Source organism: Mangifera indica, chromosome 4, assembly GCF_011075055.1.
Source record: "Mangifera indica cultivar Alphonso chromosome 4, CATAS_Mindica_2.1, whole genome shotgun sequence".
Taxonomy (NCBI): domain Eukaryota; kingdom Viridiplantae; phylum Streptophyta; class Magnoliopsida; order Sapindales; family Anacardiaceae; genus Mangifera; species Mangifera indica.
Window position 1 is genome coordinate 18,813,207 of NC_058140.1, and position 25,033 is coordinate 18,838,239.

The window sequence follows — 25,033 nt, forward strand, 5'->3', positions numbered from 1 at the left end:
ATTTGCATCTTACACAATTAAAAACATATGTACTGTTTTAATTTCAACAACATTTACAGTATCAATCATTAAAACACTATTAAAATCTAAGAAATTCGGGCCTAAATCCAAGCTTGGACTTGAACAAGTTGTTCAAAACCACTTTTGTTTTGCAAACTAAATTAATATATTTTTTTGTACAAAAATACAAAATGTGAGCACTGAAAAAGGAGGTTGATTTCCAAGCTGAAGTCCTCCGTCCGCGGACTGCCAATAGTCCTCCCATTTTCATTTTGTTTCAGTCAAAAAGCAGCAGCCATGTCCAGAGACGACAACGCCGGAGCTCATATTCTTGTCTTTCCTTACGCAGCTCAAGGTCACATGCTTCCGCTTCTCGATCTAACCCACCAGTTAGCTCTTCGTAACCTCACCATCACCATCGTCATCACCCCCAAAAACCTACTGTCTCTCACTCCCCTTCTCACTGCTCACCCCGATATTCAAACCTTGGTCCTCCCATTCCCGTTTCATCCATCAATTCCTGAGGGCGTTGAAAACGTTAATGAATTGGGCAGCATAGGCAACTTACCCGTTATAAATGCTTTGGGCAAGCTCTTTGACCCAATTTCTCATTGGTTTCATTCCCACCCTAACCCTCCTGTTGCGATTCTCTCTGATTTCTTCTTGGGATGGACTTTAAGCCTTGCTCATCACCTCAACATCATCAGAATTGCTTTTTTCTCTTCCGGTTTGTTTTTAGCGGCGGTTTCTGAATATCTTTGGTATCATTTTGATGAAATCAAGTCTGGGACTGCTATGCAGCTTCATAAATTGCCAGGATCTCCCATTTTTAGGGAAGAGCATCTGCCTTCTATAGTTCGACTGTATAAGAGGGACGATCCAGAATGGGAGTTTGTGAAAGAGGGATATGTTGCAAATTTTTTGAGTTGGGGTTGCGTTTTCAATTCTTCCGAGGCACTGGAAGGTGTGTATTTGGATTATTTGAAGACCACCATGGGTAGTGACCGTGTTTTCGGTGTCGGACCATTGAGTTTGGTGGGTCTTAATTTAACCCATGGGAATGAGCCAGGTTCTGATCCGAGCGACCCTGTCTTCGAGTGGCTGGACGAATGCCCGGATGGATCTGTATTGTATGTTTGTTTTGGGAGTCAAAAGGCGTTGAACAAAGAACAAACGGAGGCTTTGGCAAGAGGAATCGAGAGAAGCGGGATTCGATTTTTGTGGGTTGTTAAAACTGGTTTTAGCGGGCAGGCAGATAATAAATACGGGTTAATACCGGAAGGATTTGAGGAGCGAGTTGCAGGTACAGGATTGATATTAAAAGGTTGGGTTCCTCAAGTGGAAATATTAAATCACAAAGCAGTGGGTGGATTTTTAAGTCATTGCGGGTGGAACTCTACTTTGGAAGCAATGGTGGGCGGGGTGATGATACTGGCTTGGCCAATGGAGGCTGACCAATTTGTTAATGCTAAGCTCTTGGTTGATGACATGGGTGTGGGTGTTAGAGTGTGTGAGGGTGCTGAGTCAGTGCCTGACTCGGTTGAGTTAGGGGGGATTATTTCGGAGTCATTTAGTGAACGTGGAGAACTGAAGCTTAAAGTGAAGGAGTTGAAAGAGAAGGCTTTAGCAGCGATGAAGAGCGGTGGAAGCTCAGATCGGGAATTGGATAGACTTGTGCAAGAACTGTCAAGTCTTCATCATGGTTAAGTATAGTATATTTTGTGAGTGACAATAACAAGGAGCTTTTGGGTGTATCTGAATCTTGTTATTTTCCATTACAATTTCAATTTAGATTTTGTAATAATAATAATGATTTAAGGTCTTATTTAAACTTCATGAATTTTTAATTGATTAAAACTGATTTACCTTGAAGATTTTTCAATTCTTCTGCAAGTTTTTCCAAATCCCTTGCAGAGCTTCCTCCACTTTCCACTCCTGCCAAAGCCTTCTCCTTCAACTCCTTAGCTCTAGCCTTCACTTCACCACACTGATTCATCGATTTGGAAATCATCCGTCCCAACTCAGTGGAGTCAGGCACCGAGTCCGCACCCTCGCACACTCTAACCGCCACGCCCATGTCCTCCACCAGCAACCTTGCATTCACAAACTGGTCAGCTTCCATGGGCCAACCCAATATCATTACCCCGCTCACGATCACTTCTAAAACTGAGTTCCACCCGCAATGGCTCAAGAATCCGCCCACTGCTTTATGATTCAATATAGAAACTTGAGGAGCCCATCCCTTTACAATCAATCCCCGATCCGATACCCGCTCCTCAAATCCTTCGGGGATCGACCCATACCCCTCACCCGTTTTTACTACCCACAAAAATCGGACCCCGCTTACTTCAAGCCCTGAAGCCAAAGCCTCCATTTGTTCACTTCTCAACGGCTTTTGACTTCCGAAGCAGACGTAAAGGACAGAGCCATCCGGGCACCCGTCTAGCCACTTCAACGAAAAGTCATTCGGAATCAATTTCGGGTCATTTGCAGATTTTGACTCTATTCCCAATAAAGAAAGCGGGCCGACGGCAAAAACCCGATCATGTCCTATTTTTGTTTTCAAATAATCCAAATAATCACCTTCCAGATCCACAAAAGAATTAAAAACACAACCCCAACTCAATGTATTTTTCAACAAGCAATCTTTCACAAACTCCGAATCAGGGTCCGATTCTTTATACCGTCTAAACACAGAAGGGAGATGTTCCTGCTTAAAGATTGGAGATCTTGGCAAACCATGCAACTCAACAACACCGGAAGACTTGACTTCATCGAAATGATTCCAACAATAGTCAAAAACCGATGGCAAAAGCGCGCTGACTGAGAAAAAAGCGATTCTGATTACATTGAGGTGACGAGCTAGGTCTAAAGTCCAACCGAGAAAGAAATCAGATATGATGGCAACAGGTGGATTGGGATGGGAATGAAACCAGTGGGTTATGGGGTCAAAGAGTTTGACCAAAGCGGACATGACGGGGAAGTTGCCAGCGTTACCAAGTTCCTTAACATTTTCAACGCCGGGGGAGATGGAGGGGTGGGAGGGGAAGGGTAGAAGTAGGGTTTGAATATGAGGGTGAGAGTTGAGGAGAGGAGTGAGAATTGGGAGGTTTTTGGGAGTAACTAAGATGGTGATGGCGAAATCACGGAGAGACAACTGGTGGATAAGATCAAGGAGAGCAAGCATGTGACCATGAGCGGGGTAAGGAAATATTAAGAGATGAATGGAGGTGGACATGGCAGCGATGGCTGGTGGAGATCAGAGTTTGATAAGATCTAAGAGGCTGAGAGAAAAAGGAAAGGAGCTGAATTTCTGCGATCAACACCTCTGGTGAGATTTTCTTTCAAATGAGCGCCAAGTCAAGTTGCAATCCACGTGTTCATTCATTATAGGCCTAAAAAAATTGTACATTTTATACAATTTTAATGCAAATTAACAAGCAAGGAATCTAATCCTAAAAAAATAATAAATTACAATCAAATAAGAAAAATAAATCACCAAAATGAAGGTGTGATTAAATAAATTACCTGTGAGAAGTTGTCATTTGGGTGGTAAATTACAAAAATAAAACCATGACATGGATATTGTCCAAGTGAATTTATTGACTCTCTCTAGACAAATCTCACATTAATAAAATATTAAAATATATAAATATTTTATAATTTTAAAAATACTAAGATAAAAATAATTAAATAATTTATACATATTATAAAATCAAAAATAAAAATGGTGATGGATTGTATCTTCTATAAAAATAATAACTTAATAATTGACATAATTTTATTAACTATAAATTAAAATATTAGATTACCGCATCAGAAAGTCCAAATGAAAAGGATACATAACCGTGGTCCAAATCTTGTCACGGGCCAATCTGGCTGCTTGACATAAATAAAAGAAAAGAATACAAAAATTATGGTATGGATACATTGATATGTTAAGAAAAATTTTAAAAAAATAAATAAATAAATAAAAGTTGGGAAGACGTTTAGAAGGTAAATGTGACAGTGTGTCTGTAAACACACAAATTTAAGGGGGCGTAGGCACATCACTGGCCTACTTGAAGCTTGACCATCCATAACTTTGCTCTCAAACAAACTCCACCATTTCAATTCGTCTTCTCTTCCAATTCCAAAATGAGCACGACAGACTTGCATTATTTACAGATGAAATTTCTTTGTCTATGCAGGCAACAAGTATGTCTCAATACTCCATGTATAGGAGTAAAAGTTAAGAATCATTCCATTCGACCCCTTGAGCTTGAGATCAACGCTGCAACTAAATGCTTTGTCATTGTTACATTTTCTTCTCATTTCCTCACTCCACAGTTCTATTGCCACTGCCATGGCAACCAAAAACTGCACTTTCCTCACTTTATTTATTTATTTATTTTATGGTTTTAATTATCACAATAATACGGTTCGTCCTTGTAGACAACAGTAGATTGATGAACATTTATCAATGGTGACTTTCTGAAGGCATCAACCAAAACAACAAAGAATATTTTCTGCATAAGGACCACTGACTCAGCCATTTATGAAATATTTCACCTAAGTTTTCAGTGGCATAATATGTTAAATATACACCAGCAGAAAGCTCTATCTTATAAGAAAGTAGACTTGGTGATTTTTTTATGATACAGAAGTAGGTGATGAGTAAAGTTTGTACATATTTATTCCCATTAGTCAAATGTAGACTCTGGAAAGGACTGGTCCATTTTCAATAATGGGAAAATTCATAAGAATCTTTTTAAGCTGAAAAAATATATATAAACAGAAACTGCTACATCATATAAATATATATATGGAAAGGGTTTTGCTTAGAACCCAAGGAATAAATATCAATTCATAATGAAATTCACATTTCACCAACTTATTTGATTTGCCTTTAAAACCTCAAACTTTTTATTGATCTCAACCCACTTTTACATCTGCCTAATTTAAGACTATCCACTTTTGATTTCTTCTTATCTATTCCCTCTCCAGAATGTCTAAAACAACTGCAAGAAGGCACATTCTGGAGAAGAACACAGCTCCAAAAGAAAAGGAGAAGACAACTTTGTCTAAACACCTGAAAAAAATCTACCCCATTGGACTTCAGAGAAGCACTTCATCATTATCTTCTTTGTCCTCTTTATCATTGTCTTTGTCTCAGAACTCCAATGACTCCTTTCTCACAGACTCTAGTTCACCACTGGAGCAGAAGATTTCATTGGCCCTCCGCTTGATTTCACAGCCTGAAAGGAGAGAAGTAACCGTGGCGAAAAATGTTCAGCAACACCAACATCAAACTCAGGATGCTACTGATGGGGAATTGAGGAGGTGTAACTGGATTACTAAGAACAGTGGTAAGCCAATTTAATCTTTATTATAGTATGATTAATCATATCAAATTTCATAATAAAAAAAATTAATGATTGATAATAATGAAGTTATAATTTCAAGCTTCAATTACGTTGAGTGATTGAGACTTGGTATCATGAACTGAAAATGTTGAAGCTCAAGTCTATTCTGTCTCAGTCATAGCTTATTATATCAGTTGATACTGATGCAACTATATATTTTATTACTACATGGTGATAAAAGTTTATAATAAAGCTTTCCTCTTATAAGTTACAGCATGTTAAAGTACTGTGTTTACATCTTGAGTCCGGATGTTCTTGAAACTGTTATTAATTCCACACATGTAACATCAACATCTTCACCTACCTCACCCTTCTGAATTGAGGACATTAATATACACTGACAAAGGTGATTAATTTTTTCTTAATAGAAAACTGTATGAGATTGACAGTATGTTTGATACAGATAAAGTTTATGTTGCTTTTCATGATGAATCCTGGGGAGTTCCAGTTTATGATGACAAGTAAGTCAGTTGTGATATTTAATCGAGTGAATGTATAAATTGGGAAAAATCTGTGCCAACTTTTGAATGGTGAATTTGAATCAAACAGTCAACTGTTCGAGCTACTTGCATTGTGTGGTATGTTGATGGATTACAACTGGACTGAAATCTTGAAAAGAAAAGAATTATTCAGGTATTATTTTTTCACCAAATGAAACTGAAGTTTACATGTTTTAAGATAACTTTATCATGAATCTTGACATTTGATTGATAATATAGGCAAGCTTTCGCGGGATTTGATCCGAAGGTTGTTGCCAAAATGGGGGAGAAAGAGATCTTAGAGATATCATCAGACAAAGCAATAATGTTGGCAGAGAGCAGAGTGAGGTGCATACTAGACAATGCTAAATGCATAATGAAAGTAAGTTTGAAATTTTATTCCTTAGTATATATTTACTTTTTCTGATGTCTCTTTGAATTGCAGTGCTTATTAGTTGCTCACTTGACCTCATTGTCCAAATGCAGATTGTGAATGAATTTGGTTCCTTCAGTAGCTTTATGTGGGGTTATGTAAGTTACAAACCAGTGATTAACAAATACAGATACCCCAGAAATGTTCCCTTGAGGACACCAAAAGCTGAAGTCATCAGCAAGGATTTACTGAAGAGGGGATTCCGATTTGTTGGACCAGTGATAGTTTATTCATTCATGCAGGCAGCAGGGCTGACAATCGACCATCTAGTCGATTGTTTTAGGTACAGTGAATGCGTAAGCCTTGCAGAAAGACCTTGGAGGCATATTTAATAACATCAACATATGTGTGCAGAATGCTAACCCCTTGGAATTTTCTCACAAGATGTTATGTATTTGTAAATGCATTTTCTATATGCATGCTTGAAATGGAGTAGGAAGAGACTTGGATTGCTGATCATGGATTGCTTTTTTATCCCATTTGTGGGCAAAAAATGGCTTCACTTGCCCATTGTTGTAACTTTATTATTTATGAAAATGCTGCATTTGGCGACTCTTTTGTCATCAATTATTGTGGATTCCTATCTGCCATCATCTCAGCATTACATATAAACTAGAACATTGACAGTGGCAATCTAATAGTAAGAATATATTCCATATGACAACAATAGTATCAGTATAATAATAGTTCCTCAATTGAGAAATATTAGAAGACAGCTATCCATACTTCATATTATAATGATTCTAAGGATAAGGTAGATGAAGTTTAAGCAGGGAAGGAAATAGAAAATCAAGAACCTTGGCTAAATCTTTCACAGTAACCATTCTTTAACAAAGGTTGGATAGATGCAAGTGGTCTCAATTAACAGTCTACTCTGCAAAAGCTTGGACGGCTCAGAAGAAAGTTCAAGTGGACTTCAGCTCATCTGTCGACAACATGAGAGGCCCAAAACCAGGTGAGCTGAGGCCTAAAGTTTGAGTGAAACCACAAGTAAGCCCAATATCTTTCTTCTTTTTGGGTTTTTGCTGCACAACCATCTTAAACTTTTACTGCAAGTTTGTTAGGGTTGGGTTGGTTGCAGTTAGTTAGCCATGCATTCATCCTCTAGCCATGTTCAACCATAGCAAAATAATAATAATAATTTCCATCAATGATCAACATCTTGATATGAAGTAGAAGGATGCTATATCAATTATAGCTGGAGTAAATAATAAAGTTGTTGGATGTTTGCATAGTGAAGGTGAAACAAGAGTGTCAAAGAAACTTTAAGTTGTTCTAGATATGCTAAATGCCAGTGAACAGAATCATGATGAGGCAGCCCCATCAATATTTTGATTCACTTCATAAAAATAAGCCGTAAAAGCATGCATTTCCAGGCTGCACTGGTCTGAAAATGATGGCTTTGTATTTGAGTTCCTGAAGAAGCTGGCTGCTCTCTTTATTCTATTCAATTCCTTTCTCACCATTCATAATGAGATTACGTTGTTGGACAAGAGTAAACTATCATTTTCATACCTATAATAATTATCTTAAAATTAAATTATCATCTTTATTTTTAACTCTTAAAAGAATAATTTGAATAATTAAGTATAAAATATTCAAATAATTTTAATAGAGTTTAAGTTTAAAACTCGTAAATCTCGTAATTTTTTCTTTATTAACTTAACCTCTCTCACAGTCAAAGATGGATAAGTATATTAGATCATATCACATGATAAACCAAAGACATTATACCAACCTTGAATTACTAAGCTTTGAAGAAGGAAAGAGTAAGCAAACTATGATTATACAGCTTGATTTCCGCATGGTCAGATGTCCTTTCAAGTCATTGAAAAAACCAATACTTGGCCAAATGTAATAATCATTTGGCTTCAAGATATGTTAAACGAGGACCAGTAGGGCAGGTTCTAGCTCATCATTTTATCTTCAATTCTAATCCATATAAAAAAAAATACAAACAAATTGGACCCCCCACTCATTCACAGAATTGAAACAGATGGGTGAGAGATTAGATTGCCACGCTTGTCTTTTGTACACAGCAATGAACAGTTGTAAATTGTAATCTATTTTGTTTTGGGTAGTCAAATATAAGGCAAATTATATGATAAGAGAAGTTAACCCGCTATCTGTGACTGGCAGCTTGATGAAGACTTTCACCAACCTTCTATGTCTATCCTTTCCTCTCTGTCTGTGTGCGGATAAGTTTGGATTCTACACGTGAACATGACTTTTTAATTTTGACAGACAAAACACAACCCTCTGCCCATCCATCCTCCAAGCAAAGTCTCTGGAGATTATGGAACTTTCTAAAGTTCCAAAATGCTACTTCACGATAACAAAAACGATGCTCTATTATGGATTTTGGCTTAAGCCACATTGACCTCGAAATCCAATCTTTTTCCATATATAGACCCCCCAGACCACTAAAACCAGCCGGCTAAAAGGTTCACCTTGAATTGAGACAAAGTCCAACTGTTAATGGGAACCCAGTATGTCATGTTTCTTTTAACCCTTTTTCCGGGTTTCTATGTCAGCATGGAGAAAATCTATTTGCATTACTTGCCTTGAACAGTTTGATTTGAACAACCATGACACAACAAGAGTCCTTTTCAGAGTGAAATTAAAAAGTTACGGAATGTATAATACGATCCCATAAATTGAGACGGCAGAAAAATTAATTTGTTAACCAAATATTCTCTGGATGTGAGCCGGATGTTTTCAAATACAGAAATACGTCCATCACACATTACAATTACATTAAGGCCAAAGGATTATTTACTACTGAAGTTAAGATATATTCTCAAAATCATATTTGCTGAGTTTGAAAGGTATAAAATTCTATCTATTCATCTAAAATTTTAGTTAGAATTAAAGATAAAGCTGTTATTTAATCAAAATAAAATTAAAAATTAAAGTTTTATTAAATTTATCTTTTTTAATTTGAAAAGTCAAAATTTTCTTTATCCAAAATTTAAAAAATCAATATTTCTTTTTTAGAGTTTGCAAATCATCATCAGAGATGACAAAATTCGTCATCTCCAATTGTATTAGCTCTCTTTTTTTACTTATCTCTCTCTGTCGATCAAATCCCAACCACCAATGAAATAAATTTTTTTCAACGAAGACAAAATCGTCTTTATTGGAGTGTTTTTGTCTCATATGAAAATGACCATTAGAGGTCTTAAATAGTCACGTCGTCTTCATCTATGACCTCTAACAATCGTCTTCATCCCACACAAAGACATTTCGTCTTTGTCTGAGGAAATTTGTTTCGTCGGTAGTTGGGGTTTGATCGACAAGAAGAGATAAACCTAGAGGAAGAGCCAATGCGATCAAAAATAACTATCTCCAACAACAGTTTACAAACCTTAAAAGAGAAATATTAATTTTTCAAAATTTAAATAAAGAAAAATTATGAGTTTTCAAACTGAAATGAGCAAATATAATGAAAATTTAATTTTTAAAATATTTTTTATTAAATAATAATTTTGTTTTTAGCTCTAACTAAAATTTTAAACTATAAACAAGATTTTAGGGTGTTTAAACTCTGCAAATGTAATTTTGAAAATGCACCTACCCTAAACCTGAGTAGGAAATAGTCCTTTGGCCTTAACATTGATTAAGTTGGTCACCAAGGCAACAACAAAACCATTTTTATTCGATTTGCTAATTTATGTGGGCACTAGTGCAAGGGCAATCTGGCACGATGTACAATCATCTGAGAAAAAATTCTACATTTATTCCATTTTAGTGCTGCTGCATTCTCTATATGACTAAAATTGGACCATGAAAAACTGACTCAGTCACCCAGTCATCAGTACAACAGCAAAAACGATAGCCAACTCAATTTATAAAATAAAAAACAACCATCAACTAAAAGCAAACGTAGGCTACAAAATGGGTCAGTACTTACAGAAACATTTTATTTGAAAGGTAAAATTCTACAAGTTATTTATAAAACAAGTGCCATGTGGAGTTAAAAAAACAAAACAAAATACAAACAAATTCTACTCAGCTAATGCCATGAACATTCACAGAAATTCCTCCTACTATTGCTTTTGCCTACAACAACTCTCACTCAGAAAACCCATTAACCAAAGATACCCTAACAACCCATTACTCCCCACAATCCAGCGTCTTATTTCTTCGTTTCATATCAAGTAGTCTCTCCCATACGACACTATAACACGACACTATACTGGTTTAGAATCCTCCTCAAAACCGGCACGAAGTACCAAGCCTCTGTCTCTGCTTCTGACCTAAGGTAAATGATTTACGTCTGGCAAATGCTGGATTGAGCAGGTCATGGAATTTTTCTAAAAATAGCATCCATTCCTCTTCGGTAAGATCTGCCAGCTGCACGAAGCTTACAATTGCAGGTAGCTGCCCATTCGCACTCCTGCGTCCAGAAGATGTGTTTGAAAGATAGCCATTTTCTGGCTTCGAACCAAGGAATTTCTGGTACTTCTCACCCAAACTGGTGTTCTTCAGTGACATGGAAAGTTTTGAAATGGTTGGGATCCTTTCGGGAGCTAGCAAAGTTGCAACTTCTTGCTCTTCCTCTCCTTCCTCACTTTCCTCTGCCTCCTCAATGCTTTCCTCCAGTTTTGATAGTGGATATCGGCCATTCCCAAACCCAATTCCAAGTTGAAATGGAGCCCTGATTCCATAGTCATCAGCTGACATCTTTGGGGTAAAGTCAAAGTCTGTTTCCTCGCAATCTATATCAAATTGGACCTCATCATCTCCCATATCAACCTTGGGTGAAAAACCATCTCTCTCCTCCACCAACCTCCTTGCTTCAATGCAAATAATCTCCAGTTCACTGGGCTCCTCTTCACCAGTATGAAATTCCCTACTCATCATCTCACCAATTTCAGCAAGACAGAGACCAAATTCAGCAGCTTCTTTTAGGAAAATTGTGCAGAGAACCAACACCCGCAGACAAGCCTCTCGGATCATGGGGAGCTCCCTTCGCAGCATTTCGCCGTCACGAAATGGGTCAAGATTTCTAATGTAATCAAGTTCATCATCTGAAAATGGAATCGAAGCCTGAGGCCAATGGATCCATTCAAAGTAGGGATCCTCCAAGGTTTCTGGCAAGCTTAGGCCATGGTCAATCGGAATGAGCTCCACCTGACCAAAGTTCCCAACACCATCAAGTTTCCTCACTAAAAGATTTCCCGCATGTCTATCAGTATTAAAAATTCTAACATCTAATATCCCTATACGATGCACTGCAGAAACAGGGAAGCTTGATGTCCCATAATCACTTGCATCAAAATTATGCTCTATGAACTGCTGGAAAGACGCAATCTTACTAACCCGATTCTTTTCGTGTGCCTTATTCCCATTTACCCCATCATTGACATTGAAGATTGAGTGTGTGATCTTCACCAGTGCAGTGGGAGGCACATTTGCAAAGTGATCATAATCAAGAAGGTAAGCAGCTACCTCTCTGATCCCTGTTTCCCCAACCCGCACTGAACGTTTCAGTCCTGGTTGCCCAAGAGCTTTACCAACAAAGCCCTTGGGATTATTGGGTGCAAAAGGTTCTTCATCTGTTGGTTTCACAATGGCAACATTCTCACCTCTGCTGTTCCGAAAATAATATGCACCTCCAAGCCCACTATGAATAGGAATTGGATCAACACCCATCTTAATTGCCTTCACAATGTCCCTTACCAATTGCTTCGTAATAAAAAAGCAATCAGACTGCCCCAGTATCTCAATAGGACCACTCTTATCCTTTAGCTGGATATCATTTCCCCTAGGTGAAAGGCATGGAGTGGATGAACTCCTATGCATAATGTTCCGTGTCAAAAGAAGTGGGGAATCGTTTCTAACCGCACTAAGATCATTCTTTAATACCATATCCCCAAAAGTCAGTGAGCTCTCCTCAGTAGGCACATTGAGAGCAATCTGTAACCTTCTTTTCACAGTATGAGCATTGTCACCACGATCCAACTCCATCCCAAATACACAACCAGTCTCTGTTTGCACAAAAACTCGTCTTCTCCCAACAGGCTCTTTCCCTTCCACTCTCTTGTTCTCATGGTATTCTCCGCGGAGAGGAGTTTTAAAGACTGCCACTGCCATCAGAGTTTGAACTGGGCTATCTAACTTACGAGATGTGAAATGGAACAAGAAACCAGACTATTTTGTTGGCTCGCAACAAAGGTGGCTGTGGAAGAGAGTTTCTTCCCCCCCTTCCAAAGAAGGCGCCAAGCTCCAAACCAACAACTAATGGATATTTAATTAACGAAAAAAATCCCCAAACTATCATCAATTGATGAAATCAGGCAGATCCCATCCCACAACTGTAAGAGGCTGAAAGCTTTGAACAGAAACCAGAAACAGAGGAACTACTGTAACACTTTATGCTACATTAAGCAAGCCATTACACAAAGTTGATCAGGCACCAAGAATCTGAAACAGGTAACAGAAAAGATAGCCAATTAAATTAACACTGATTGTATAACAACAACAAATCCCAAATATATACCTGAACAAAAGATGGTTAGTTACTTGCGCGAAATAACATAATTGAAATAACATTGTTTTCTTTCTTTTCAAGTAAAAATGAAAAGAAAAACATATAAAAATAATCAGCGCGAGTGGATCAAGGCTTAAAACAAGAAGAAAGCGGGAACATTTCAACATTTGAAGAATCTAACACATTTTCAACCTCTGCAAGCAACACTTTCTTAAATCTTAATGCATTATTCCGCATAAACTTGTAACTAAGAATAAATAAAATAACTGATAAGAGACCCAAAAAAAAAAAAAAAAACAACAAACCTTAAATTGGAACAACCTTAAAATCCAATCCAAGTAAAAGAGGGGCACTCAACATCAAAAGCAACTTACCAGGTTCCGAGATCTGACCGGACCGGACAATCTCGAACTCCTCGCTAAACAGCAACGGCAATAACGCAGTGATTAATTAATTAATTAACAAATATAGAGAGACAGAGAATGAAAGGCGCCAAGCGAAGATGAAATGAAAGGGAAAGTTTAAAAGGCGGCAAGGTATCGTTCCGAGTGACTCAGTGAGTTGTTGTGGCAAGCCACAAACAATAAAACTCGGTTGCCGTTGTCTCTTCTCAGGACGACTATAACTTGGCGCGCAAAGTCGGGTTAAAAAACTAACCCTGGTTAGAAGGAGGAGGATTCTCTCTGACTCATTCTCTTTCTTTCTCTCGGTTGGATTTGTAAATTTTGCAATCGAAGGCTCTAGAACACAACATAAGAGCCGCTGGATTTAAGGAGCGGTAAGGACGTGGAGATAATGGATTGGGTCATTGACGTGGCGGAGTCAGCGAATGGGAGCTTTATGTATTAATACATAAATGCTTAAAATTCCCTCAATGTTTCTATAACACCATTAACTAACGAAAATGAGCCTCGCCGAGGGACTTGTACTGTGCTTTATACTAATTTATTCGCCCGTTCGGCAGGCTATGTAAAAGGCCAAAGGAGTTATTTTCCCAAGTTTTAACATTAATATAAATAAATATGTATTTAAAATGTTTGAAAATTTTAAAATTTTAAAATTTTATTTATAAGTTAATTTTTATTAAAAAATTTTATTAGAGATAAAAATAAAATTATTATTTTATTAATAATATTAAAAAATATATAATTTGTTATATTTTTTTTTTAATTTTAAAAATTAACAACTTCAAAAATAATATTTTTTTTTCCTAAAATTTAGAGTTTATTTTTCAGACGCTCTTTGACCACTGAAGATAACACATCAACACACGAATCTCTGAACACCTTTCATTTCTTTGACACTTCCAAAAGACACATCTTTATTAACTCTATCAATTTTTTTGTAATTAATAAAGTTTTAATCAATTTCAAACAAATTTGTTGATCCCAAAAGAATCTATGAAGATGTTCATCTTTTTCGATTCATTTGGAATCTTCGAGGTTTCATTGATTCAGACGAATTGACACGTCTTCTTGTATTAGAGAGTGAAGATTTGGTGGCCAAAGATGATGGTTGAAACATAGCCATTGATGGCCAGAGATGGTAGGAGGAGAGTATCTAGAAAATAAATTCTAAGTTTTAGAGTGGGGAAAAATGTTATTTTTGTAACTTAAAAAACTTTAAGGAGGGTTGAAATTGTTAGTTTTAAAACATAGGCAAAAATTTTAGTGAATTTTATATTTTTTTAATATCATCAATAAAATAACGATTTTACTTTTGTCTATAACAAAAAATTTTAACAAAAATTAACTCATAAGTAAGACCTTAGGTTTTTCAAATTCCATAGGTATGTATTTGTTTTAGCATTAAAACTTGGGTGAGAAATAGTCTTTTGACTTATATAAAAATGATAAAATTATGTATATAATTTTATATATAAATAGTGACATATTTTCATATGATTAAATAATTTTAAATTAAAAATAAAATAATATTTAATTATATAATAAAATATAATTATTTTTATATAAAATTATATATATTATTTATGTACATACCCGTACTTAGATAAATATTGTATTTCATTCAATTAAACTTATGTGAACAGTAAAGTCAGAATGAACCAATTAGACATAAAAAAATAAATCGATTCAACCAAGGGTTTTTCTTTCGTAAAAGAAATGAAGTCTTTGATAAGGATTTGGCAACCTTTCGTTTGGTCCAAAGGCTATATTAGTTAGATTAGAAAAATAACATTAGAAAAGTTATATCCCAAATCAAGAATTATAATTAAGTTATTTAGTATAATATAATTAGGAAAATTATTGAAGTCTCTTTTGTTGTTATAGAAAAGCTTGTTTACTTATTCATAAATGTTTTGTCTTTTGAATTAGGGTTTTCATTTCTGGCTGCATTTCAGCCTGCACTCAATTTATATGTACAACTTATCCGAGGGCCTCTTGGCCAATATAATCCATCATTAAGATTGAAATACTTGAAAGCTACATTCTGTTGGATATTGCACATGGTCTTAGGTTGGACGAATAATATTGGTGTTCTATTTATTGATTAAACCCGTTCCTGTCAGACTGAAAATTTAAAAGGAGCAACCATGATTTCTCCTTTTGACTTGAAATAATTACTGTGAGATTTACAGGTGGTTTTCTCAGCAAAACCTGCATTATTTTCTTATATGACTGAGCTAATAAAAGCAGTATAACCAGGAATATTAGAGGCGGTCAAGCTGATTGAAATAGAGATTAGAGAGGAATCCAACTGCGAGTTGGTAGGCAGGAAAAAAAGTACATGCAAGGCTGTCAAGGATTCGGCTGATTATAAAGACCACCCCACCACTGTGCACGTCATGGTGACTCTCCTCATCCTCTGACCAGTCGGTATTATCCTCCCACGTATGCATTCAAACTATATATATATATATATTTTTTTTTTTTTAATTCTGAAAATTATGTTTGAATGTAATTCTGCGTATGCATGTGTCCCATTATGGTATGAATGCGTACGTAAATGGCAGAGGTATGGGTTGAATGTGATATATCAGTCAATTGATGCATTGCATTGATAAAAAGAACAAACTTTCTGTGTCCATCTCAAAACTGACATATCATTCTTCTAATCTTCTTCAGTCCCTATAAGCAACATCTCAAAACTGCTGCGTTGCATTTTCAACTGCAAACATTATATGATTTAAACGGAGAAACATAAATCAGAAAGGAAAATTCCAGTGGGCGGTGCACATGGATTGAATGTATATTTGTGTTAGTATCTGCGCCTCTGGTTTAGGACATGGCTCCCTCTCTCATGCACTCCCAGTCCCAGTTCCAGAGATGCTTAACTTTCAACCCTCAGAATAACGCCTCCATATATTTTGCTCTTCTTTCAAATCACAAGGGATGGATGGATGGATGGATATTGTGTTTTAAAAGGATTAAAGAAATCCCTGTTTAAATTCTAATGCTCCAAAACTTAATCTGTTACAACAACAATAAAATTTATGATATGGGGTTTTTTTTTTAATTAAAAAACTGCTTTCTTTTTAATATATATGAAGATATTTGAGTGTTACTGTGATTATAAGGAAATCCAATGATTCAAAATCCCAAGTTCAAGCAGGCGACGTCTTCAATAAAGAACAACAGTGATAATTTCAAGAATGATGGAGGGTTTGTTTCAACTTGTATACATTGGAAGTGCCATGGGCCTGAAGATCAATGTATATGGTCATATGACAAAAACAAAACAAAGTTTAATAGGAACAAAACCTGAAGTGGAAAGTGAGGCGCAGGCTGGAGCCAACGAAAGCCGGCCCGCGGGGTGGGTTGGCTGTGGACCAAAAATTTGAATAGTAGACTAGAAACAAGCATAAAGGTCCATTAGAGAGCAGGGCCCAAACGTACAACTAAGAAGTCAAGTTAGCAAAGTGATTACGAAGTGACGGTGTGACACAGCAAATCAAGGTGGATGAACAAATCATGGGGAGTAATTTTCTAAATAAGAAATTAACAGAACAGATAAAAAGAGATTGAGCAAATAAGGAATCACTAGTAAATGATCCATTAAGAAAGCGACACAACAGATCAAGGAGATAGAGCAAATTAAAGGGGGTAATTTTTTGAGTAAGGAAGTGGCACAGCATGTTAAATAGATTGAGCGAATAAGGAATCACACTAGTAAATTATCCATCAAGAACACATGTTACATAGATTTTTAGCCCTGACACAATTGAGGACATAAGTTGGTGTATGGATTCCAGAGCCATTGATCGTGTCACTACAAGACTGGAGCAGCTTCCTGTTAAAAATGATTACAGAGGAAGCTGACAACTTCGAATTGAAAGCAGTAAGCGCTTGAACACATTTCATAGAGATTTATCCATTATACCTTTCCTTACTTCAATTAGATTTTTGTACATTATAAAAATATCTAGTGTGTATCTAGAATTACAAAATATCTCATAAAAAAAAATATCCAAATATACTAGAGACAATAATGTAATAGTCAAATTTACCAGGGAGATTGTCACAGATTAATGCATCAACCTTTTTCTTTCTTATTTCTAAAGGAAACTTGGTCAATAAGTTAGGTGTCATTTTCCATTTTAATAATCTGATCAATTCTGATTTTTTTGTATTAATTGTCAGAGTATTTTTAGGACATTTTGTTGTTAGTTTTTCCTATAAACTCAACATCTAATATGATTTGAATACACATTTCAATAAGATATTGTTCTTTCTCCTATTTTTCAATAATTTTATGTCTTACTTTTTCTAAACAAGCATGCTTGACAAGTCAACATCATGAATTTGCTCTGTCCAATTACATATAAACAAGCTTAAAGATGGATTAATGTGTTTACATGGATTGTGATGGAATCAATAATGTTCATTAAAATAATTTTATCTGACTTAATACACAATGAAATTTCTAGGAGTTTCATGACTTGACCATCAGAAATCAGGAAGAGATCAGATGGTCAAAGGACACAAAGCTTTGCTTTCGCTTTTGCTTGTTCACTACGAAATTCTTAATTTATATAATAAGAGATATTGAACTCTCCAGGAAGTTTGAGTACGTATAACTTGTTTCATTGAAAAATTGGTGTTGCGCAATCTGATTTCAGATATCACATATAAAACAGGGAAAATGGGTGAGCATAAGAAAGAGAGCGGACGAGATTCATCGTTCTTTAGATCACTAGCTTCATTCTTCTGCATATCTGGCGGAGGTGATGAAAGCAGCAAAAAACATGCACCACCCACCAGCCCGGAGGCAGCCATGGTGGCTGCTGCAAAGCATTTCTCTAGTGTTCATAAAGTGCGACTGATTTAGTTCTGGTCAACTTTGTTTTGCCTTAAGATTTGATCCTTTTTAATTGATTCTGTATTATTGTTTGTTGTTGCCTATTTCAAGGGCATTCTGTTTTTTTGCTTGTCTAATACGTGCCATGCATGAAAATGAAATAGCAGCAATGCAACGTTTATTCTTTGGATCTTGTAGCAGAATTAGACTGGACTATTTAGTGGGTCTATATCTTGGTATATTTAACAGTGAAGAACCAAGTAGACCTGCCTTACGTCAAGTTAAAAGTTAAAGCTAATCTTATTATTTCACCTTTAAATGTTCAGTATCCTTCAAGAAAAACTTACATTTCTTACCCTAGGTTTGGCGTTTATTAAGAAAAAAAAAAAAACACTATAAGGGCAAAATAATAAATTCACCATCCAAAAATTTTGAAGAAAAAACAATCCTTCTACAAATTTCATTTTAACGGTTTAAAAATGGAAATTTAATCATTTCACAAATTTAAAAACCTACAATTTAATTTTTAAAACTCAAACTGTCATTTTGATTAGAGTTTCATTATTGTCATCAATTAAACCACGTTGTGGAGAGAAGTCATAGATAATGAAAACTCGGTTGAGCCACATCATAAAGGTAATATAGAGATTGAATTACAAAAAAGGTAACGCTAAAAAAGTGAGATGTAATATCAATTTGAAAGAAATTGAGTCATATTACAAAGGGGAGATGACACCGAGAGAGTTACTGGATGAGGAGAAAGTAAAAGGCAATAACTATACCCATTTTGCCAATGACGATCAACCAATGGTGGGGGTTGACTAGATCACTCAAGAAAAAAATGATGAAAGAAAAAGAAAAGAATAGTGTGATAAAGTAAATTTATTATTTGAAGGGATTTTTTGAATTTTTATTTATTAAGGATTAAATATTAATTTTAAAAAATGAAATAGTTAATAATAATATGGTAAATATATTTAATTTATTAATAATTAAATTTGATTTTAAATAGAAGGGCGAGATAACAGGAAAGTATTTTTGGGCGAACACTGGGTGGGAAAGTATTTAGGGATCACATTTACTCATCCCTAAATGTGATCACATTGACTGTTAACAAAACAAAATGAGGTCAAACTGACTGCGTCTTCACGGGAATCACATGAACTTACCCATATCCCAGCATACCCATCTCCAGTCCCACTCATTTTCCTAAAAGGAATCTCAAATCGCCTGCCTGACTTGCTTCGCCGGCGTTCGAACTAAACACTCTCTTCTCCTGTAATGAGAACATCCAAGCCAGGTCAAGACGACGAAGAATTCGACGACGAAGAATTTATGTCTAAGAGAGAAACCACTTCTAACGCTAACAATAACAACATAAAAGGTACCAGATCCATCTTCTCTCGCTTTTCCTTTTTTATGCGTAGTAGTATTTGATTATATTCATATGTGATTTCGTAGATGGTAAAAACAGCGATAAGGCTAGTGCTATACGATCCAAGCATTCTGTCACTGAGCAGCGAAGACGCAGCAAGATTAATGAGAGGTATTCTTTATTTTTTATTTTCAATTCTTAATTTTTCTTTTTTAAGACTTAATTCTCTTTTATTCTCAATCGTATGATTTGTTGCTGCCACCAGAATTCTGCTAACATTACTGGAATTGATGATTCTGCTTAACTCACAACATCATAGTAGTGAGATTTAACATGAAAATTTTAACATTCTATATATATGTAAATAATATCTTTTCAATAATTCAAAACGCATAATTGGTAAATTATATTATTTTAGTGTTGGAACTGGCCAGGTAAATTATACATGGTTTGTACCATAGCTATTGCAATCTTGTCAAAGCTTTGAGTTTGCTTTATCTTCTGTGAATTGAAATTTGAGAGATAAGGTCTTTTTGTTATATTGATAGAGCGATTTGAACTGTAATCTGCTGCTTTCAGATTTCAGATATTGAGAGACCTCATACCCCATAGTGATCAAAAGAGAGATACAGCATCTTTCCTATTAGAGGTATTTCATATATGTGGAACAGAACTATGGTGTATTGTTAAGTTAGCTGATAAATTCTTTTCTTCAACTTGGTGAATGAATATGAGTTTCCCTGTGCAGGTGATTGAGTATGTCCAATTTTTACAGGAAAAAGTACAAAAGTATGAGGGTACATACCAGGATTGGAGTTCTGAGCCCACAAAATTGATGCCATGGGTAATATTCCTATGGTTGACTTTTTTTATCTATATATTCCTATCAAAAAAAAAAAAAGAAAAGAAAAGAAAAGAAAAAAAAAAGTATCTATATGATATTCGTCTATTTGTTTTTTGTTGATAGAACCTCTTCACTGGCAATGATATGCAAGTTCTGGTATTAGGATTTGATTCTTGCAAATTAAAAATTCTTATAGTTTGATTTGCATAGTCCATTAATGATAATTAGAAGTGAACCAGATGTTCTGCTTTATTGATTAAATCTGAAATTTTACATTTTCCTTGAGGGACTTTGGATTCTGATTGAAGATTGCAGAAGCATCAGTAGATTTTTGCCATGATTCTTTGGAATAATGCTTTGTAAATGGATTGGCATATTTTTTAGAAATTTAGGGGAAAAAAGAGATCAAAATTAAGAAAAAAGATGCAAAATTTTCAATATCATTCATTAGTCGATCTAAAATATGCTGATTTTATTTCATCTTGGCAGTTCTTACATTAGTCTATTGGGTTTGTGTATAACTAAGTAGATCAGTGACTGTAATCCAACGACTTGGGACTCAAATATCTCATAGAATCTTTAGCTTCTTTGTTTGGCTATATCAGTAGCTTTCTATTACCTTTGTTCAGAAAGTCCAGTACCCTTTGCCTCTGTATCTGCAAAAAGTATTTAGAGTTTAAATTCTTATGTCATTATTTTTCCTTCTTTTTGGGGTGAGAGGATGATGGCCAACAGTTGGCTTACAAATATTTTTTGGTAACTTATTGTGTTTCTGTTTTGTAACAGAGAAATAGTCACTGGCGTGTTCAAAGTTTTGCTGGTCAACCACATGCCAAAAATGGTTCTGGTCCAGGGTCAATGTTTCCTGGGAAATTTGATGATAGTATTCCCTCAACCATGCTTACAAGCTTACAGAACCCTCTAGAATCTGATCCTAACAGGGATGTTACCTGCAAAATGGATCGGCAACCTGAGTTAGTGAACAAGGGAATACCTCTGCCCATGTCTCTGCAGGGAAACATGCCCGCTGCTGTAAGAAATGATATGCTAGTGTATCCTCTTCAGAGACCCATTTCTGATGGACAGTCTAACGAGTGTCCCACCACTGGTGATATGATGAACCAACAGGAGGAGCTGACAGTTGAAGGGGGGACAATAAGTATATCAAGTGTGTACTCCCAAGGGTGGGTATTATAAAAGAATGATAAAATAATTGTGCTTTTAATTTTGTAAATATATGGTATACCAATTAATAAGTTGACTATTTACATTGAGAGAATCTGAATTCTTGTTGGGATTTTTCCCTTTGGGTGTTTGCATCTTTGGTTTTGTTAGTTTCACCATCTCCTATTACCATATGTGTGGAAAAAATGAAGCATACACGTTATTTTATCATACTTGTTGCTTTAGAACCTATGATATGTGAGTTGTGTGGTGGAGTGGCGGAGAGTTGTTATATATAGATCCCATGACTGAGCTTACTTAATATAATAATATATCAGTGACTTTTTGAAAGGTGCTTGTATCTCTCCCAATTTTTTGAACCTCGAGTATGTGTAGGCTTTTCACTTTTTACATCTATGGTGATGTAGCAAAATGTATTGAGACTTAAGTCATGATTTAGGTGGTTAATCATTCAAGTTTTGTGCGATGTTGTCTTTTTCAATCACCCTTACTCTTTCTATTTTCTTGGTTTTGTTTTTTCATTCTAAATATCTTTTTTTGCTTATTAATATTAATCATTTTCTTTAAATAGATTTTGGTGCATTTCATGCTTATGTTTCTCTTTCTCTCATTTTGTATCTTTAATCTGTTCAAATGTTCTTTGGATGCTTAAATTATTGTCCCAATATGGAAATTTTTTAAGGTTGACTGCTGGGAGAAATCAAGGATTTCTTCTTTAAATGTTGAAATCCTCTTTACTATATATATATATATTTTTTTAAAATGTATTGGTGAGTGATAACTGGCATGTCTATTGCATTTCTTTGAAGCTTTCTGAAAGATTTGCATGCTAAATTGCAATAAGCTCATATAAATCAAATTTGGCATCTAGCAGGTTGTTGAACGCTCTGACTCAAGCACTGGAGAGTGCCAGTCTAGATCTGTCACAAGCCAACATCTCAGTACAGATTGATCTTGGGAAGCGATCAAACAGAGGGTTGATGTCTGGAACTTCCATTGAAAAGGTATGCAATGGGTAGATAGCTTAAGGATTTTAATATGGGTTTGTGTGGTTAAGATGGGGTCAAGAGAGATCCCTTACTCTCTTCTGCTAGAGGCATTAGCTTCTTTTTTATTTATTTCTTTTTTGATGGGAAATTGATGTAAATATCTTAATGGGAGTAAAAAGAGAGATAATTTTTAATTTTGGATAAGAAATCCACTAGTGATTAGATCTTCCCTGAGTGTCTACAGAAAGTGCCCTCCAAAACTATAAGAATCTATGCATGATAAGTATCATTAAAATGTGACAAAACTTAAACAGTTTTGTCAAAAACCCATTTCAGTTAAAATGAATGAGAAGGATGAGGTATATTGAAATTCTCTGTAAACTGAAGCCTGCACAAGGATGCAAAAATCACACTTTGTCCCACAACAAATTGTTTTCTCTGAAATCCTTGAGTTTCTTTCACGCCAGATCATCCCTAAAAGAGTGAGCACCACACACTTCTCAATGGGTGGAGCCTTATATTCATTAACAAGTTTGCATCAGTTAATTTTACAGATATTCTTGTTTGATTTAGTTGACAATATCAATCTTTACTGTTTTTCAGGATCCCCAAACCCACCCCTCTAGCGATCAAGCAATGGAAAAACTTAGGGATTTCAGCAGCAGTGAAGACTCTGATCAAGCTCAAAAGCGGCTGAAGACATAAGGCTAGTATGTCATTTCTTGACTCCTCATTTTCACCTTTAAATTTTCTTCTGTCCTTTCTTCCTTTCTGTTTCTATTGGTTTTTTCTTCTTCAATTGTTGTACATACATGCATTTGGCTTCCTTGGGGTTCTCACCACATGTTGTGGGACTTATATTAAGAGCTATCAGGTTGAATTATATGCTTATGTAGTTACTCTTGTGATTTATGTTCAGGGGATGCCATCTCCTCTATTGTGCTTGTATCATATATAATGATTTAAAATATATGAAACAGGGACCCTTTTGGGGTCCAATTGCTTGGTTAATGTGTTAGTTGTTTGTCTGTGCAAACTTTTCATTTGGAAATATTAATAAAATTGCAAACTGGTATTGGTCAACAAATTAAGCAAAATTGAACTGTGTCATCAATGAAATTCTTCAATCTTTTGTGTTGGAATAGTGTGTTTTTGTGAAAACAAATTAACCGTACTTAGTGATATTATTATAAGATGTGATTCTCAAACCTGTCCAAATAGAGCAATCCATTAATTAAGCTTTTTATGTTTGGTGTAGCTTTTGAGGTTTCCTAAGGAAGGAACCAAGATTTGGAGTTGTTAGTTTTGCCTCTTTTCAGTTTCTTAGTCATTTTTGGTTTTGTATCTGTTTTGTGTTGTTTTCTATGTTAGTTTATATAATAGGAAATCTGAAAGTAATTTGGCACTTGCAGTGAGTATTTCTACGTCTCTCCTGCCTGCCTGCCTCATGATTGTGGAAATTAAATAAAATCAAGTGCTTAAGTTGTGGCCGATCAATTCAGTCTAAGTTATGACAGGAAAACAATTTAATTGAACATCTGTGCTCTGGGTCCTCTGAAATGTGGAAATGTTTTATGAAATTGACATTGTTGGTTTTGTTTCCTTTTTGAATGGGGATGCATGTTGGGTGAGATTGGAGACTTAAATTGAAGAAGAATTGGTTAATGGCCATAACTCAATTGAAAATCTGTAGCAAAACGTTCTACTTTAGGATGAAGTATTAAATCTTGTGTTGAATGTAATTCCAATCTTCATATCAAAGACTATGATTGTTACTAAGATTATAATAAGTTTTAAAATTGTATTTACATTTATAAATTAAACATACAAACGGATGTTAAAAAATATATATATCTTTTTGGGTGATTATTTTTTAGTATTTACTAAATTGTTAATTAAAATTTGTTACGATTAAATTGTGTGGTCATTATACAAATACAATGACTTTTATTTTTTTCCTTTTTAAGTTATTAGTAGGTTCTCAAAAAAATTAGGAGAGGATAGAAATTTTCCAAAGGCAAAATGACCATGTCCCACCCAAAGTTCGATGAAAGATAATGATTTTTCACAAGTTTAAAATGTTTACTTATCCCTCTATCTATCGTCCAATTTTGTTAATAAGAACTGTTATGTGAAACGATAAAAAGATTATTCTGTCCCAAAACCCTTTAATTTTGCCTGAACCTTTTCCATCTCCATCTTTGCCACTATCACTATGATCTGAAAACAACAAATTCCACCGGAAAACCTTGACCATATTAATTGAGGATTGCAGTGTCTGAGCGCGTGAGAGCCTTTCTGGTAACGGCTGTGGAACATCTGATTCTCCTGTGCGACTGCAACTCCAAACGTACAAGAGTTAATGGCTTTGGGAGGGGAGAACATACAACTCCAACTATCAATCAGCAGCTCACCTAATGAGGAGACTATAAACACAGCTGCGTGAACAGAACATGAAATATCTAATAGTTTCCAATCCTTCATTCAATTAGTTTGACTTAATTCCAAATAAGATAATACATGTTGATAACTAGCTGGAAAATGATTGGTTGTGCAGAACAAGTGGTT

At 35.4% G+C, this 25,033-nt stretch overlaps 5 protein-coding genes across 6 annotated transcripts; 3 read left to right on the top strand and 2 right to left on the bottom strand.

The window, feature by feature from the left end:
* Positions 1-89: 89 nt before the first annotated feature.
* On the top strand, positions 90-1,831 carry LOC123213859 (UDP-glycosyltransferase 89A2-like). Its single transcript, XM_044633475.1, has one exon. It carries the CDS (start codon positions 298-300, stop codon positions 1,705-1,707), a length of 1,410 nt encoding a protein of 469 aa, XP_044489410.1. The 5' UTR covers positions 90-297; the 3' UTR covers positions 1,708-1,831.
* On the bottom strand, positions 1,744-3,336 carry LOC123213860 (UDP-glycosyltransferase 89A2-like). The gene has a single exon (XM_044633476.1). It carries the CDS (start codon positions 3,236-3,238, stop codon positions 1,844-1,846), a length of 1,395 nt encoding a protein of 464 aa, XP_044489411.1. The 5' UTR covers positions 3,239-3,336; the 3' UTR covers positions 1,744-1,843.
* A 1,586-nt stretch (positions 3,337-4,922) lies between these two features.
* On the top strand, positions 4,923-6,869 carry LOC123213554 (DNA-3-methyladenine glycosylase 1). The gene is made up of 5 exons (XM_044633014.1): positions 4,923-5,348; positions 5,809-5,866; positions 5,955-6,038; positions 6,125-6,266; positions 6,371-6,869. Exons 1-5 carry the CDS (start codon positions 4,988-4,990, stop codon positions 6,647-6,649), a joined length of 924 nt encoding a protein of 307 aa, XP_044488949.1. The 5' UTR covers positions 4,923-4,987; the 3' UTR covers positions 6,650-6,869.
* Positions 6,870-10,215: 3,346 nt separating this feature from the next.
* On the bottom strand, positions 10,216-13,557 carry LOC123214085 (phosphatidylinositol 4-kinase gamma 7-like). The gene is made up of 2 exons (XM_044633802.1): positions 13,188-13,557; positions 10,216-12,746 (listed from the first exon to the last, which is right to left on the bottom strand). Exon 2 carries the CDS (start codon positions 12,414-12,416, stop codon positions 10,533-10,535), a length of 1,884 nt encoding a protein of 627 aa, XP_044489737.1. The 5' UTR covers positions 12,417-12,746; positions 13,188-13,557; the 3' UTR covers positions 10,216-10,532.
* Positions 13,558-19,169: 5,612 nt separating this feature from the next.
* Positions 19,170-24,067, top strand: LOC123212789 (transcription factor BIM2). Of its 2 annotated transcripts, XM_044631981.1 has the most exons (8): positions 19,170-19,456; positions 19,534-19,618; positions 20,027-20,096; positions 20,196-20,291; positions 21,078-21,475; positions 22,351-22,480; positions 23,069-23,175; positions 23,878-24,067. In XM_044631981.1, exons 1-7 carry the CDS (start codon positions 19,354-19,356, stop codon positions 23,168-23,170), a joined length of 984 nt encoding a protein of 327 aa, XP_044487916.1. In that variant the 5' UTR covers positions 19,170-19,353; the 3' UTR covers positions 23,171-23,175; positions 23,878-24,067. The 2 variants fall into 2 exon arrangements, with proteins under 2 accessions (XP_044487916.1, XP_044487915.1); XM_044631980.1 differs by lacking the exon at positions 23,878-24,067 and having other exon boundaries at positions 19,171-19,456; positions 23,069-23,476.
* The last annotated feature ends 966 nt before the right edge of the window (positions 24,068-25,033 follow it).